The 15,490-nt window shown below is 40.6% G+C and overlaps 1 protein-coding gene across 1 annotated transcript; it reads right to left on the reverse strand.

Moving 5' to 3' along the window:
- Window positions 1–31: 31 nt before the first annotated feature.
- LOC124069476 (regulator of nonsense transcripts 1-like) lies at window positions 32–14,923 on the reverse strand. The gene is made up of 24 exons (XM_046408673.1): window positions 14,550–14,923; window positions 13,793–13,929; window positions 12,691–12,780; window positions 12,002–12,169; window positions 11,720–11,900; window positions 10,626–10,787; window positions 10,203–10,287; window positions 9,932–10,030; window positions 9,392–9,500; window positions 8,906–9,065; window positions 8,515–8,633; window positions 8,132–8,296; window positions 7,759–7,873; window positions 7,464–7,607; window positions 7,117–7,330; window positions 6,419–6,536; window positions 5,521–5,677; window positions 4,896–5,038; window positions 4,559–4,733; window positions 4,296–4,377; window positions 3,923–4,084; window positions 3,553–3,824; window positions 3,203–3,325; window positions 32–2,582 (listed from the first exon to the last, which is right to left on the reverse strand). Exons 1-23 carry the CDS (start codon window positions 14,718–14,720, stop codon window positions 3,206–3,208), a joined length of 3,348 nt encoding a protein of 1,115 aa, XP_046264629.1. The 5' UTR covers window positions 14,721–14,923; the 3' UTR covers window positions 32–2,582; window positions 3,203–3,205.
- Window positions 14,924–15,490: the final 567 nt, after the last annotated feature.

The following is a 15,490-nucleotide window of genomic DNA, read 5'->3' on the forward strand; positions in this document are numbered from 1 at the left end:
AAAAAGAGAGAAATAAAACAGCGAAGTCAAGTTGAAGGAGCAAAAAGAAGCAAACTTTAATTGTCCAAGATTATCAACAGGAGAATCTTTGTGAGAATAATTTTAGAACTACTAACATCAATCAGTGTGGGCAGAAAAACAAAGTGGCCAACACAAAGCAGCAATAAGCCAAACAAAGATTATCATGACAAAAGTATAGAAGAGGACACAATCCAACTCACAAACTTGCCCTCTAGTCAGAAGACACGCAAAAACTAAGGTAGGGGTTGGTAAGGAATGGGATGGGCATTTACAGGAAATGTTATTTTACTTAAAAAAAAATAAAAAAGGATGACAATTTTTATAGTTAGACTCCAAATATGTGAACGAACGGGGGATGTGGCTGGTTACGGAAGGACAGAACATAAATTTAGACAGCAACCAGATAATCTACTAATCTACACATAAGTCATACAGATACAGGGTATAAATATTAATTTGAAGTCCTGTACAGTAAGATGTGGCACCTGTGCAGCTAAAGCTGGCCACAAACTGACCCGCATTAGGTAGTAAATCATTACTATGGGAATATGAATCCAAACATCACTTTTTAGGGATGTGTTTTTGCAAACATGTTCAAATCCTCATGGCTGATTCTGGCAGTCTGAGCACCTTTTTTAGCAAGTGGCCTGCACCAGTGTTGGGATATTAAACACATTTGATCCAGCTTTAGTTTAAAAGGTGAGGTGGGTACATGCATGACGTACTGACGATGATCAGATTTTTCCGTGTCGTGCATTTAAGTGATGTGAAAACGCAAGTTTTTCAAGGAAGGTACAGTTAGTACAACTAGAATAAACGTCACACTAATGATGGAAACTTCACTAGTGTCCATCTAAAGCATGTAGCATCTAGAGCACTGAAACTAAGTCACAAAATTCACTATATATATATGTCATGAATACGCTGAACAAACTGTTCTGTTCTTGAAATGATGCACTAATTGTGAGTTTTCACTCAAGTAAATAAGAGTTTCAGACAACATAGGACAAAAAAGGGAAATTCTCTGGACTGGAGTCCTACCTACATAAATGTTACATATCATGATTTCAAAGTGCACGTACAACATATACAACATATAACCTCGTCAATTGTAATCAGTGGGCTTTCCAAATAGAAAAATATCATTCACCATAGTCTAACACGGTGAACTTCATGGTGAAGTCTCTTTTCAGCACATTTTTCCTAAGATGGAACCAACATGGGAGTTTTCATCATCCTTTGTCGTGTGTAGTGTCAGATTCTCAACAGCCATGAAAACTCAAGTTTAAGATTTCACTTTACCGTGATAATCCAGAGTTTAACTTGTACATAAATAGTCCCAATGTATGCACAATATCTGACATATGACTTCTGGAGAAGGGTCTTTGGGTATTACTGTCCTCTTCATTTGGCTTATTTGATGCATTTTGCTATATATGGTCAAGATGATCCCTATCTGCTAGCTTTAGTGGCTTTGGGGTGTCAGCAGCAGAACAATGACTGCTTTGTTCAGTTATAAGCTGGTAATGATCTTCACCTTCACTACTAAAGACACATTTAGAGGAACAAAAACAAAATTGTCTCTCTATTCTCAGATCTTTGGAGGCAACATCCTCAGATCTGGAGACAAAGATGTTTTTCTGTCACATTTACATATTTTAAGAGCTAATTCCACTACTTGTTCTTTGCAGACCACCTTGAGAAAGACCTGCCTAAAAAACGGCCAACTGCACTAGCTTACATCACTGAAAACCTCAATGAAAACAGCCTTCATTTGGAAAACTTTCCAACTCAAAGCTGAGAAAAGAAAGCGAGTGATCCGTGGCTATGTAATCCTCAGGTTTCATTTTAGCTCTTTGAGGCACAACACCACAAGCACTTTAGAGTTCACTTAAGTAGCAAAACTGTGTTATCACACTCTTCTCTCCTGGATGCTTAGATGTGATCAAATGCAGAGCCACAGTTCAAGCTTTGAGTTTAAAAAAGTTGCCATATCATCTGCCTCAAGAGTTGTGACCCCTTTTGTTTTCCCTCTCTCACTCTCTCCAAGACACAGAAGACGTCCTGTTGAGTTAGCTTGGAGGATATTTTTATAAGACACCTCTTCTCCATCTTTCTCAGCTGTTGGAGCAAGATTCCCAACCATACGGCTTGGAGAACCCCAAGGGTTGAGGGGCACACAAGGGACAAGATGACATAGTCGCCCCCTCCAGAATCATTTGGACCTTCCGCCCTCTTTGACCTGTCGAAGGCCTCGTCTGTCCAACTGCTCTGCTCCGACAACGACAGCGTCTTCGCGTGTGAGCAGCAGTGCCTTCTCTCCTCTGCCAGCCTCCGGCTCTCTTGTCTCTTGCTCGCTTCCTGTCCAGCTCTACTCCCATTTTTGCTCTCACTCTTGTGATTGGTTGGTTTCTCACGGTCTCTCTCCTGTTACTTTCACACAGTGGTGCTTCGGTTGTAGCAGTGGAAAACGGGTATCCAAGTTTGTTCTTTTTTGTTATTACCCAGATTAAAATACCAATGAACTAAGCTTCACACAGGCCTAGCTCCTTTCCAGCAACCTATGAGACAAATACAATATACAAACACACACACATTAATATTTGAATCATTCCTTTTTCTACCCTTATCACCCTTTCTTGCTGAGAGTTAGAAGATTGATACAACGCTCACATCCGTATAGTAAATATGAAGCTGGAGCTAGCAGCTAGTTAACTTAGCTTAGCTTAGCACACAGATTGAAAACTGGGTTTACAGTGAGGTCACAAAATCGCATAGCAGCACTTGTAAGGCTTTTTAAGGCTTATCATCTACATGAAGCTGCGGACAACCAAAGGAAACTTCAGGAAGTCACTGATCTTGGCCAAGAAACAGTGTGGCACATAACTCTGTACTGAACAGCAACTTGTTGATTTCACACTTCAGTTTTTGTACAGATGAAACAAATGACACATAGAGCTTTACTTAGGGGGATATTGAGGGGCTAAAGACACATTTTGTTATCTTTGGACAGAGCCAGGCTAGCAGTTTTCTGTTTCCAGTCTTAATGCTAAGTCGTATCAATGTTCTCGTTTAGTTAACTCTGATTAAAGAGTTGAAAAAGCTTCATTCCCAAAATGTTAAAGTATTCCCTTCATGTCCATGAGTCAGTTTAGTTTTAGCCTACAGCAGAATTACTTACAGTCTAGTACTGGGACAGTCCAGTCACACCACCGTGTTGGTAGGCCCGCTCCCCCTGGTAGGTGGAGTCCTGGGACAAAGCCACATCAATCTGGGACTTGAACTCATCTCCTAGGTAACTGTCCTATAAGGGGACAAATGAAAAGTCAGATGAAGTCCTGAGTCATGCGGAGGAAACCTTGACTAAACACTTAGAATATATGTGCTAACAGTCCTGGCATTGCTATGATTGCTATGAATAAACCAGATGACAAACTGCTTTGTTAAAAAAGTGCACAAACTCACCACTTCATAAAGTGTCTTAAATACTAAGCTGATAATTAAGGTTTATTAACAGCACCGTGAACAAACCTGCGAGAGCTCGGGCTGGGAGAGGCCAGGCTGGCTCATCTGTGACGGCTGGCTCATGTTGATGTAGCCCTGAGTCAGAGGCCCCTGGGAGAAGGGCTGGGAGCCCAGGTCCTGGCTGGCCTGGCTGCCACTCATGTGACCTCCATGCTGCCCCCGGTCTGCTCCTCCGTTCCCGCCGCTGTGGTTCCCCATGTTGCTGCGGTTTCTTTGACGGCCACCTCGAGTCCCACCGCCTCCTCCACTGCCTGCCTTGCCTTTCATTCCTCCACGACCTGGTGGAAAAAATGTAGAAAAATAAGTATTTGACCCCAGGTTTAATTGAAGGACACGCCACACTCAGCATGACTGTACAGTTTTACGTCTCATTCACCTGAGGTGGGTCCATTGACCTGTCCCATGTACCCCGGTGGAGGTATAGGGGGCATCACAAGGTTGAAGGGTATGGGGATGTTCATGGATGTCATTGGACCGGGGCCTGTTCCAATCATACCAATCTGATCATGGGTCTGGAAATACATATTGGATGTACGTCCTGTAGTGGAAAGAAACACAGGTTAATTTTGCTTCTTTTTAAATTATACGGCAATGTACAGAGTTTATTTTGCCACACACTTGAGTAAGGACATTCAACCTGTTTGCAGTGAAAACACCAGTGCAGATACACATCCTTTGTAATAAGGTTTGTTAGTAAGAAACTGTCAAACATTTGGAATAAAATAGGTGTGTTGCTTAAGATTTCTTACCGTTGCTGCTGCGGTCGTAAACAGATCCAGGAATGAGGGCCTCCCTGGCATCATACATGGCTGTGCTCATAAATCGACCCCCCTGCAGAACAAGAAAGTCTATACTGAGTGTTTTTAGGACATGCCTCATTATTTCTTGCATGTACAATGACTTCTTAAGCTGTTTTATTTATTCTATTATTTGTACAAGGTGTCGGTTTAAATTCGGAATTACAAGCGCACACACACACACACACACACACACACACAAACACTAAACTCACAGGGTTGATGGTGTTGACTAGCTTGCGGGGCTTGCTGAATTGCATGAGGCTCTCCCTCAGGTTGTTAAGGGGGCCTTCGACCAGGACCTTTTGCTCCTTGTAGTAGTTCAACAGGTGGTTCCACAGAGGCTGCTTGGACAGAGCCTTGGGATTTCCCACAATGATCACACCATACCTACGTGACATTAACAGAAGAATTTATAGTTACAGATATGAAACTGTGGTGACATCAAAATGTCATAACAAGTACAAAACTGATGACACCTATAAAATTAGACACGGTCCTCAGGGGCTTATGCAAAGTGAACAGATGTTGTTCCACTTCATGTAGTCTCACCTGGCTCTAGTGAGAGCCACATTGAGACGTCTTGGATCATTGAGGAAGCCAATGCCCTGGTGCTCATTGGCCCTGACACAGGACAGGATGATGAAGTCCTTTTCTCTGCCCTGAAAGGCATCCACGCTGGCTATTTCCACCTCCTACAGAGAATGAAAAGAATTCAGTTGGAAAACTGACTCATCATTTATTACCATATACTTATTAACTGTAAGAAATAAGTCCTCCTTTAAAACTATTACACTGATTAATTTAAATTAGACACATGAAATGAATGGACGTATTACGATGGTGACTACGGTACGAAAGTGACTTCCACAACTGAAGTGGCATGATTCACTTGAGGGAAGTCTTATCACTACAAAAGCACTTGTGACGCTACAAAGAGGAGGCTCTTCTCACACAAAGGGTTACAGAGAGCATGCAATCCTAACAGTTACCAACCCATCATCCAGTTACTCACAGAATTAAGGTTAACTAATAACAGCTGATGACCAGGTGCATGCAAGTTTTATCATTTTAACCACTGAATGTGAAGGGCAGCACTGGCTAAAAATGATTGCGATACATTTTTTCCGATGAAGTCAATAGCACAACATTTAACATGCAAACAATAATACCATACCTGGTAGAGTTTGGTATGAAGGGAGCCACTGAACTGCATGTATTGGACCAGGTACGACCTCTGTCCCTCATAGGGCGTGATGATACCAATCTGATCGGGTTTTGCTCCAGCCTTCAGCAACCTTGTTGTTATCTTTTCCACATTGGCTGCCTCAGTCCTGCATAGACGTGTAGGCTGATTACATGACAAGCATGTTTTGTGTTTGACATAGTGCTAACAAACTAATTGTGCTTGACTGAAATACTGTACAGAAAGTTTAGAAGTTATCTGGACAACCTAAGCAATATGCATACACTATATATTCAAAAATATTCAGACAGGGGTTGTTTTTCAGGGGTTACTTCCAGTGAAAGCAAATCTTAATCTTACTAAGACATTACTATGCTTTGTGGGAACAGTTTAGGGAAGGTACTTTTCTACTATTAGGTACTATTCCAGCATGACTGCGTCCCAGTGCACAAAGCAAAGTCCATAAAGACATGGTTGGATGAGTTTGGTATGGAAGAACTTGACTGGCCCACACAGAGTCCTGACCTCAACCCCACTGTACACCTTTGGGATGAACTGGAATGGAGATTGCGAGTCAGGCCTTTTCATCCAAAATCACAATCGTGTGGAAAGCCTTACCAGTAGAGTGGAAGCTGTTATAGCTTCAAAGGGGAACTCCATATTAATGTCTATGTATTTAGAATGTGGTGTAATGCCAGGTGTCCCAGCACTTTTGTCTATATCGTGTGTGTGTGTGTGTGTGTGTGACCCAAGGGATGAAGTGACTGATAAAAATGTTGATTTAGAAATATGAAGAAAACATTAGCTATTCTCACATACACCACTTAATATAAAATTGCAGTTTGAAGATAAATATTAGGTAAACAATAATTTTCAAGAAAGGTGAAACCTGTTGAGGTAAGATGTTCCAGAGCTGGCGATTTCCTCTTGGCCTTGGGTGACATAAAAGAACATAGGCTTGTCAGGCTGCGGCCACTGGAAGTCAAAGCCTTTTTTCACACGATCCGCTGTTGAAGAGACAACACAATAGATATGACACAGTGCAAGAGAAGCTGATGTACATCATGTACGAGTATACTGAGTGAACTAGAATACGCCTACAGGCTTCATATATAATCTGAGAATTATTACAGATGGCTAAATTACAAGAAGGCTGAAATACAGCAAATCTGTGATAACCAATGCTGCTTTGAAAAATACCACTTCGATGGATACATACAGGAAACAGTAAAACACAACATTGAACTCCAAGTAAGAGCCATCACAACACATATGAGGTAAATTTGTAACATAAGTTCTCCCCCAAATTTTCAATATGGATTCATGACTATTTACAGTGTCTTACGGGGCAACTTAATATTGAACTAGTTGTTCTAAGTTTAATGTTATAAGTTTGTGACAAATGTATGTTCTTTGTACTGCACATAGCAGTCTGGGTGTAACATTAAATTGTGTGGTGTCTGACTGACAATGATGAATGTTATCTAGAGCCCATGTAACATTTTTGCCATATGGATCTGTGCAGATATTCAAAGATAACTGTTACATCTCTGCACACTCTTTCAACACAGTTTCTTTTCATCTCACCAGCAGTAACTCCATTCTGCAGAGAGCCCTCATAGAAGATGTTGGAGGGGAAGGCGCTGAGGGCCGGGTGCATGCGGTATTGGACCTGTAGACGAATTGGTCGGATCCCCAAGACCACCAGACGCTCAAACAGAGACTGGGACAGACCTGCTTTAGCTGCCTTCTTACACATCACCACAGGGCCCAGCTGACAGTGATCACCAACCAGGATCAACTACGGGGAAAAAAAGGTTTATAAGGACAAAGACAAAATAAAGAATTGTGAACACTGTAGACTGACAACAGTTTAAATATGTAGCTGATGCCATAGAACAATCCAGATGTACTTCCACTCACAAAGCTCCTACCTGTTTGGCTCCCAGAACGACAGGCACCATGCACTCTGGTTCAGTGGCCTGGGTGCTCTCATCAATCAGGATTGAGCGAAACTGCATCTTGGCCAGACGAGGGTCCCCAGCCCCAACACAGGTGCAGCAGATCACATCAGCATTCTGAGAGAACGTGAAGGATTAAAGTAAATAAAAGACCCCTTGTTATTGAAGACACATCGCCATGACACTTACTTTCTGTGGGCATGAACAAATGAACATAAAGACTAAGCAGAAGTTGGTAAAAGACATCCAATACTTAGTGTCTCCATACCATAAGCAGCTCCCTCTCAGCAGTACGTCTCAGAGCCCTGTAGCGCTTCTCGTCTGAGGAGGACAGCTCTCCAGTCTCGTCCTTCAGCTGCTGGAGCTTCTGAAGTTCTGGCATACTGTAAGCAGTAATCATTTCAATACAGTGGAAGTTCAATGGTGTTTGGAGAAAAACAGCCCAAACCTAAGCCAATGTTGCTCTAACGGGACTTGTTAGACTAATATTAAAATATGTTGATTAGCAACATTGTCCTATTTGAGCTTTTAATCATTACTGGACATAACTAAGAACTTCCTGTTTTCAAAGAAAAAAAAGCCTTTTCAAAAGTAAGTCGCTTTTAAAAAGAATAACTGAATTATAGCTGCCTATGTGTTACCTGTCCATATTACGGGTCTGGTTGTGCAGAGCCAAGAAGGACACAGGTGAGTCGATGGCCTCCCTGCTCTTGGCACACAGTCTCACCACTTTGAGGCCTGTCTGGTGGATCTTCTCTGTCAGCTGGTCAACAGCAATGTTACTGGGAGCACACACCAGCACTGGTCTGGAAAGACAAACATTACCATACTGCCTTAAGGACCATTAAACAGCAAGTCATTCATATGATCAACTATTTTTGTATTTATTAGAATTAATGAAATACTAGTAGTTGAAAACACATTCAAAATAAATAATTACGCAATTATTATTCTAGCACCAGTCTATACATATAAAATACAGACAAAGTAATGGAAAGAGCAAATGTATTCATATGTGTCTTACCCATTGCCTTGTCTAGCCAGGTGGTAAACAATGGTCGCAGAGGTTACGGTCTTCCCTGTTCCAGGAGGGCCCTGGATCAGACTGAGGGGACGCTGCAGCACCGTCTTCACAGCATACACCTGCATCACAACAAACACCATTCGTGTGAACTGGGGGGGGCAGATGACCTTTAATGCTTCACACATTTACTATATAAAAGAATTATGATCCCTTTGGATTTGTGCCAAGATACTAGGGTAAGCGTAAGTGGTTTTTTTTGAGATATGGGTCAACTCTTGAAACTGTATGATTTCTGACATGTTCTTTGTGCAATCTTTAACACAGGACAGACACGAATAAGATATTGAAAAGGTTTCTCTTAACATTAACGTTTTTTCTCTTTCTAACTCACCTGTGAGTGGTTAAGGTCAGGCAGGCCTTGAGCAGTGAAGCGTTTCGGCAGCTGGCACTTGATGACCACATCCTCGACCTCATGTCCCAGCAGCTTGTGGTAGATGTAACAAGACACTGAAGTCTCATCCACAGCAAATGTCTTCAAGGCACTCTGCATCCTGGATGATTAAGACAGGAATATTGAGGCAAGGTTCGGAAAAAATACCCATTATTCAGTGCAAAACCAAATTCAACTGGCCCACATGATTCGAAATTAATATATTAATTTATATCGAAAGAAACTGTGTTATTACCTGTGGGATAAAATATTAAGAAAATGCTAAGCAAACTGGTTCATTGCAGATTGTAAAGCCTGAAAAACATTTTTCAACAAAGGATGAGCTTATCATTACTGACATACTTTCCTGACAGAAAGTTGGTTTTCAGTGCTTGCTTACACATATAACAGCAAGAGACAAGCATGTGGAGGCTTTAATGTGAGTACCTGTCAAACGAAGTGGACTTCCAAACAAAATCGACCTGAAAGTTGTGTGGAATCTCCACTGGAGCTCCGGCACTGCTCCTTAACTCTATGGCAATCTCATCACCATAGTCTGGTACAGCAGGTCAAGGAAGAGGTGGAATATTAAATGACATGCTGTGGTTGTCATTATATTTGAGATAACTGCAATGACAATAAGTAGTGAAGTTGTGTAATGTAATGTGTTTTATCTACTACCAAAATGGCTGCTGACATAAGCCTCAGCACTTGGTTTTGTTTAATTAAAACCCAGATGAGCAAGGTGGATTCAGTCAACTCATCAGTCAACTAACAGTTGATAAGCTGTATCAAAACAAAATCTAAATATAGAATTTGTTTTCAAAAAACACTGGGGAGTGTGGAGAGAGACCCAGATACTGTTGTAGTTTCCTGCAGCTGCCACTAGATGTTACGAAAGGATAATTTTATTGATGGTAAAATGTGATCTCCTGTTAGATATAGTACGTCTTTTACAACTTTTTACAACAGTGATAATAAGGATACTATCGGGGACTTTGATGACATGTCCAATGCCCTTCCATGGAGGCGCCAGGTCTCCTTTGTATCTCAGGCAAATTTCATCTCCCTGCATCAGTCGCATGTCTAAAGGAGAGCAGATGGGCAAAAAGATACCGCCATTAAATACACATCAGTGGCAATGTTTGTCACTTACATAAGAGTGTGGCCAGAATAACATTAGACAAACAATAGCCCTTGTAGACAAAGCATGATGGTGATCATATTGGTAAACTAGAAACACACTACAAACGAGTACCTGAGTCTGTCTTGGGAAGAGTGAAATAAGCAATCCTCTTTTTATTCAGGCCCAAGTCCCATCTGACCGTAATGTTGTCTTGAGTCTGTTAGGAACAGATATATTTAATAATTGAATGGCAGCAGAAACCATTTTAAATCAAAGTCATGACAGACAACAAATGTGTAAAAAGCTGAATATGGACTGAAACCACGTTATTCACCGAGCTCTCCAGTACAAGCAGTACAACAAAAAAACATGCATGATAATAACACCTTAATTTCTTTTATCTCCACAAGATTAAACTAAATTCAGATAGTTCAGTTTGCACACTGACTATTTCATCAAACATAAAATCAACCATTCTGACATCCTTGTTTGTTACAACATCAAGAAGGCACTTCTTTTTCCTCTCTTTCTCTTTTCCCCCCCTTTTTTTTTTACCTGAGATTCTTTGAGTTTCTTATCGTAATCAGCCTCCAGCTTCACGAGAGGACCAAAGATGTTCTGGTACTGGTAGGCATCCTCATAGCGGAGCAGCACATGCTGAGGCTCTTCATCCACACCAGGCTTCTCTAAGTCCTCCAAAGTCGCAGTGGGATTTTCCTGCCAGAAAGAAACACGCACAGCATGAGAAAAACAGGTGACTGACTCATTTCCACTGCCTTTTTTTTTCTTTTGAGTCATATTCAGCATCACAAATGACTTGACAACAAAAGGCAGTGACATTGTTATGGTGTTTCTTTTTAGTGTTTACTTTTTATGATCTTTTACTCCAGTCTCTCGTTGAAACTTAATGATAAATATATGTGACGACCACAGATTCATTTCATTGTAGAAGGAAGACATTGCGACTGATTGTATCTTTTCCTACTGATGACAAAAGTCAGATGTTAGTGGTTGTTAGTGGGTTTTTGTCCAGTATGAAACGAGTAAGAGAATTCTGCCAGAGCTGAGGGCTTTCTATTAATAAGCTAAATCTGCTAAACTTCAACTTTGAGAGTTTCAACAGAAAACATCTTGACATGACGCACTCAGAAAAGTGCACAGGTATGATTAATAAAATGAATGGCTGAGTTCCATTTAGCTGTGGCATTTTCAAGGTCCTGGTATTGTTCATTGTAGATCACTGTCACACTGTCATGACTTACCAGGATGCCTGAATACAACAGAGTCATTGTTAACGTTGTAGGAGCACCTGTGGTCTTCTACAATGATGAGTCAAAATGTCTGCTGTACAAAAGGCTTATGAGCACACAAAAAAGAAATACAAAAAGGAACTGCTATAACTGCTAGTATATGTGATCTTGTATACAACAGGAAACTATAGAAACTGGAAACAGACCATGAAACCGATAGTGAGCAGCAAAGGCACAGCAACAAGCAGTTATTTGCGTCACATCGCATAGTCACATAGGAACAGATCTGGCTGACTGTATGGATAAGCCCAAAGCAAATTCAAATTCAAGTTATGCCGTTAAACAGTATTTACATAGTACAATGATGGGTGTGTGCAAGGATGGTTGCACTGAAAGTACCTTCCAGAGTTCCTCGAGCTTGTTGATCTGCTGGGCGGTGATCTGACGAGCCCTGAGCTGTTCCTGCTCGGAAGGGATTTTCACCAGCCAGGACAGGAAGCAACGGTCCTGGATGAGAGGCTGCCACTGTGAGCTGTCCCAGTTGATATCCTTCAGGCTGCTCTGGCTGGCACATGGCTGCCTGCGTTAGAAACAAAACAAAATAATAATAAAATTCTGTCTTCTTCCTGATCGTTCTCATCAACAGAAAGCTGAAGCAGGGTCAGTTAAAAGTGCCCTTACCTGCACAGTAACACCACTACTGAGTCAGCTTTGGCAGGAATGAAGCCCAGAAGGAAGACATTGCGACAGCCACAGTTGTAGCACTCCAGCACTGTTTCCCCCAGAGGGCCATCTTTATGCAGGGTCACCTCCTTGGACTTTGCTCTCACCAAGTGGTTTACAATGTGGCTACAAATGAAGAGAATGACAATCAATGCATAAGACACAGGAAATGCAAAAGACTACAGCCCTGTGTAAGCTGAGGGACTATTGTACACTATTCATATGCTGTTCCACCAAAAATCAATATGTCTTTACAATTTTCATTTTATTTAAGACTGCAGAAGCATTCGGAAAAAAGTGTTTACCAAAGCAGCCTCAAATACAGACTTCAGTTACTGTATTTACTCACACCAATATTCAACAAATATCAAAAAAATTATAGATGACATAAAGAAAATATTTAGCTATTTTAAATTAGAATTTCAGGGCAAATACATCTGTGCTTTGGATAACTTGATTGAAAAATTTAATATTAACCTAAGAGGCCGTTAAAACATAATTCTACTGAATAGCCTAACTCTAACTATCCATTTATGAAAGAGGCTTCTGATCACAACATACACTCATTATTATAGTTTCTGTGTACTGTACTGCTGCTACAAACCTTTAAAAGCTAAGCAAAGCAATAGGGAGTCACTGTATCCTACCTGCCAGATGTGTTTCCACGGCCATTACAGAACCACTTCTTGCTGGTGTTGCAGTAGACCACACAGGCTGGGTCATGAATTCCACAGTAACTGAAATAGGAGTCAGTCAAAATTGAAAATGAAGCACAAAGCTTTATCCTTAAGAGCATGAACCTGTTTAATATCTAATATACCAGAGGTATATATATATATATATATATATATATATGGTTTTCTACTGTCTACACCAAAATTTTAACATTCACCTCAACTGGAGTCCAAACAGTAAATCAAATGCAAATCAATGCAAATATATGAGCATTGGCTTATATCCTGGCCAATAAATGACAGGATACTGAAGTACAAATATAAAAAAGATGTGTTTTGAAACAGAGTCCCAGTTTGTCCCATCAAAAAGTGGTGTAAAGTTTATTTTTCAAATGAAAAACATTCTGCCCAGTGCGTGTACTAGTAGCAAAACAAAGTGAAGCCAACATTAATCATGTAAATATCAATATTGGAATCGGCCTCAAAAATTCCACACTGGTTGGGCTACAGTGTTAATGTTAACTTAGTGCTCAAAACTCTATCTTTTGTCCCTTGAGGAGTATCTACCCAGATTTTAATTAATATGTCATTTATTCAACACATTACACAAGTCATAAACTGTCCCATCGCTTGTCAAACAGTAATGGATCTGGTAACAGGAATCAAATTTTATACAATTTTAAACAAAAACACACGGGCACACTGAGTATAGATCATTTGCATTGATTTTGTTCAAACTGATCAATTCTGTATGCAATGGCATTTTAAAATAATGTTTAAATTTGTTTGAAATTTATTAGTTACACCAGTTATATTGCTCATTAAGATAGATTTTCATACATTATGATGAAAAAAAAACCAACACTGGGAGTCTATTGGTATTAAGAAGGGGGCTGTTTATGGTTATATCATATAACAACAACCCCCAAGAACTGCAAACAGACACTACATGCAATAATAATAAACTCAAAACGTTTTCTGAATGAAATAAAATCAAAGCAAGTGATTTCCTTCCACTGATACACTGACCGCCATGTCTATAGGAGAGCGGCAGACGCATAGTGTGATCCTTTACCTGCAGGCATGCACAGGAAGATCCTTAGTGTAGTAAGTGTCCTCCTCATCCTCCTCAAAGTTCAACTCTGCCAGCAACTGACTGGCTTTTACCACAGGGTCGTCTCCATTCTGTAACACGCCATCAGGCCCATTAACCTGAGGAAACAGGTGTACGGAATCATAACTATTAAATGAAAGTTAAATGAAGTCAGCATTTTGTGGAAACATTAAGTGATCACAGTTCAAAGCGAATCAATTGTGCAAAAACTGGACAAACGAAAATATGAAAACGAAATACATAAAGCCTTATGTGATCATATATTGCTCGTGCAGTCTTTCCTGCTGTCACATCAATAAATGGTCTGTTGACAGTGATTTCACATAGTCTGTATCTAACTAGCTGTGTCTACTGAACTTGTGACAGTTATCAGAGCGTAAGTATTTAGTACAGTGTTAGTAAGTATAAATATGAGCATTATGTCACACTGACAAATCCCTGACACTCTTGGTTTGTACAGCAATAAAGTCCGGCACTGACATGCCAGCTGTGTCAACATGCTAACTGTTCGGTCAGCTAAGCAGCTAACTGTGAGAGCTAGTCAGCTAGCATGCTAGCCAATTAGCGAGATAAAAGCATGGTAACAAATGGAAGGCGTCATCATGCTAGCCGGGGTAGCCAGTGATGTTGTTAGCTAACGTTATCTAGCTAATCCACATTTTGTCAACACAGAAGAAGACATGTTTGACAACAAGCTGTCCCGAGTAACCACACGCACCTGGTTGTCTAGCTGGCTCTGGGTCTGGCCTTGGGTCTGGGTCTGGCTCGGCAGGGTAAAATCGGTGAAGTCGTAGTCGGATCCCTGGGTGTCCGCTCCGAGCAGCTCCGTTTCCTCGGTGTCGAGGAACGTTAGAGTCTGCGAGCTCGGCCCGTACGCCTCGACACTCATGTTTTGTCTTCTTATTAAGGGTATTTAGCAGTCCCGATGAATAATCCACAAACTGTTGCAATTCCAAAGGAAACCGAATAATGAGGACACAGTATTGATGAGAAAATGATAAACACTGGTGTTGAGAGAGGGATAGAAAGAGCCTTGGCTATGGCTGCATTCCGTTTGTCTTCTCCCCCGCTCGTTCCCTCTCCTCCCTCACTATACCACTTGTCTCCTACAGGAAGTCACCTGCAGAGAAACAGGGAAGGGAAGGAAACAAGGAAACAAATGTAAACATAATTCAGTGTGGGACAATTGATTTCTTATATGGTCACAAAACGCAGAGGGTTATTATGCAACAAGGTCAAATATTGAACAACTTATGTCCTTTTATGTGTTTAAACAGTAAGAAAAACTGTGTAACAAATGATGAATCAAAGAGATGTGAAGTGTTTAATTTTTCATATTTTTCTTTTATTAATTTATTTGACAGCAACAATGCTTTATTATTAACGCAAAATAAAAAGATAAAAGAAAACATAAATGATCCACCTTTAGATTAGAAGGCTAATTTTCATTTTCTGTCCATGGCAATATATAAAAAAATATATATAAATATATACATATCATCAATACACATTATAGTACATGCAAGATAATCCATTACACACCCACAGACTAAATGGGATAAATCAGCATATGTGCACCTTTAACGGGCTGTATGGGCATAATACAGCCTGCATACACATGCTACATAGCAAGATGCTAGTTTTTAGATCATTTTTGAT

The sequence above is a fragment of the Scatophagus argus genome, chromosome 13, assembly GCF_020382885.2.
Source record: "Scatophagus argus isolate fScaArg1 chromosome 13, fScaArg1.pri, whole genome shotgun sequence".
Taxonomy (NCBI): domain Eukaryota; kingdom Metazoa; phylum Chordata; class Actinopteri; family Scatophagidae; genus Scatophagus; species Scatophagus argus.

Excerpts from the sequence above, each read along its gene's own strand:
- LOC124069476 (XM_046408673.1), bottom strand. The coding sequence starts at position 14,720 with ATGAGTGTCGAGGCGTACGGGCCGAGCTCGCAGACTCTAACGTTCCTC. Across the intron at positions 9,501-9,931 it reads TGTCATCAAAGTCCCCGATA|ACTATGGTGATGAGATTGCC; the intron begins GTATCCTTATTA and ends CTGCTGTACCAG. Across the intron at positions 4,085-4,295 it reads TTACGACCGCAGCAGCAACG|GACGTACATCCAATATGTAT; the intron begins GTAAGAAATCTT and ends TTTCCACTACAG.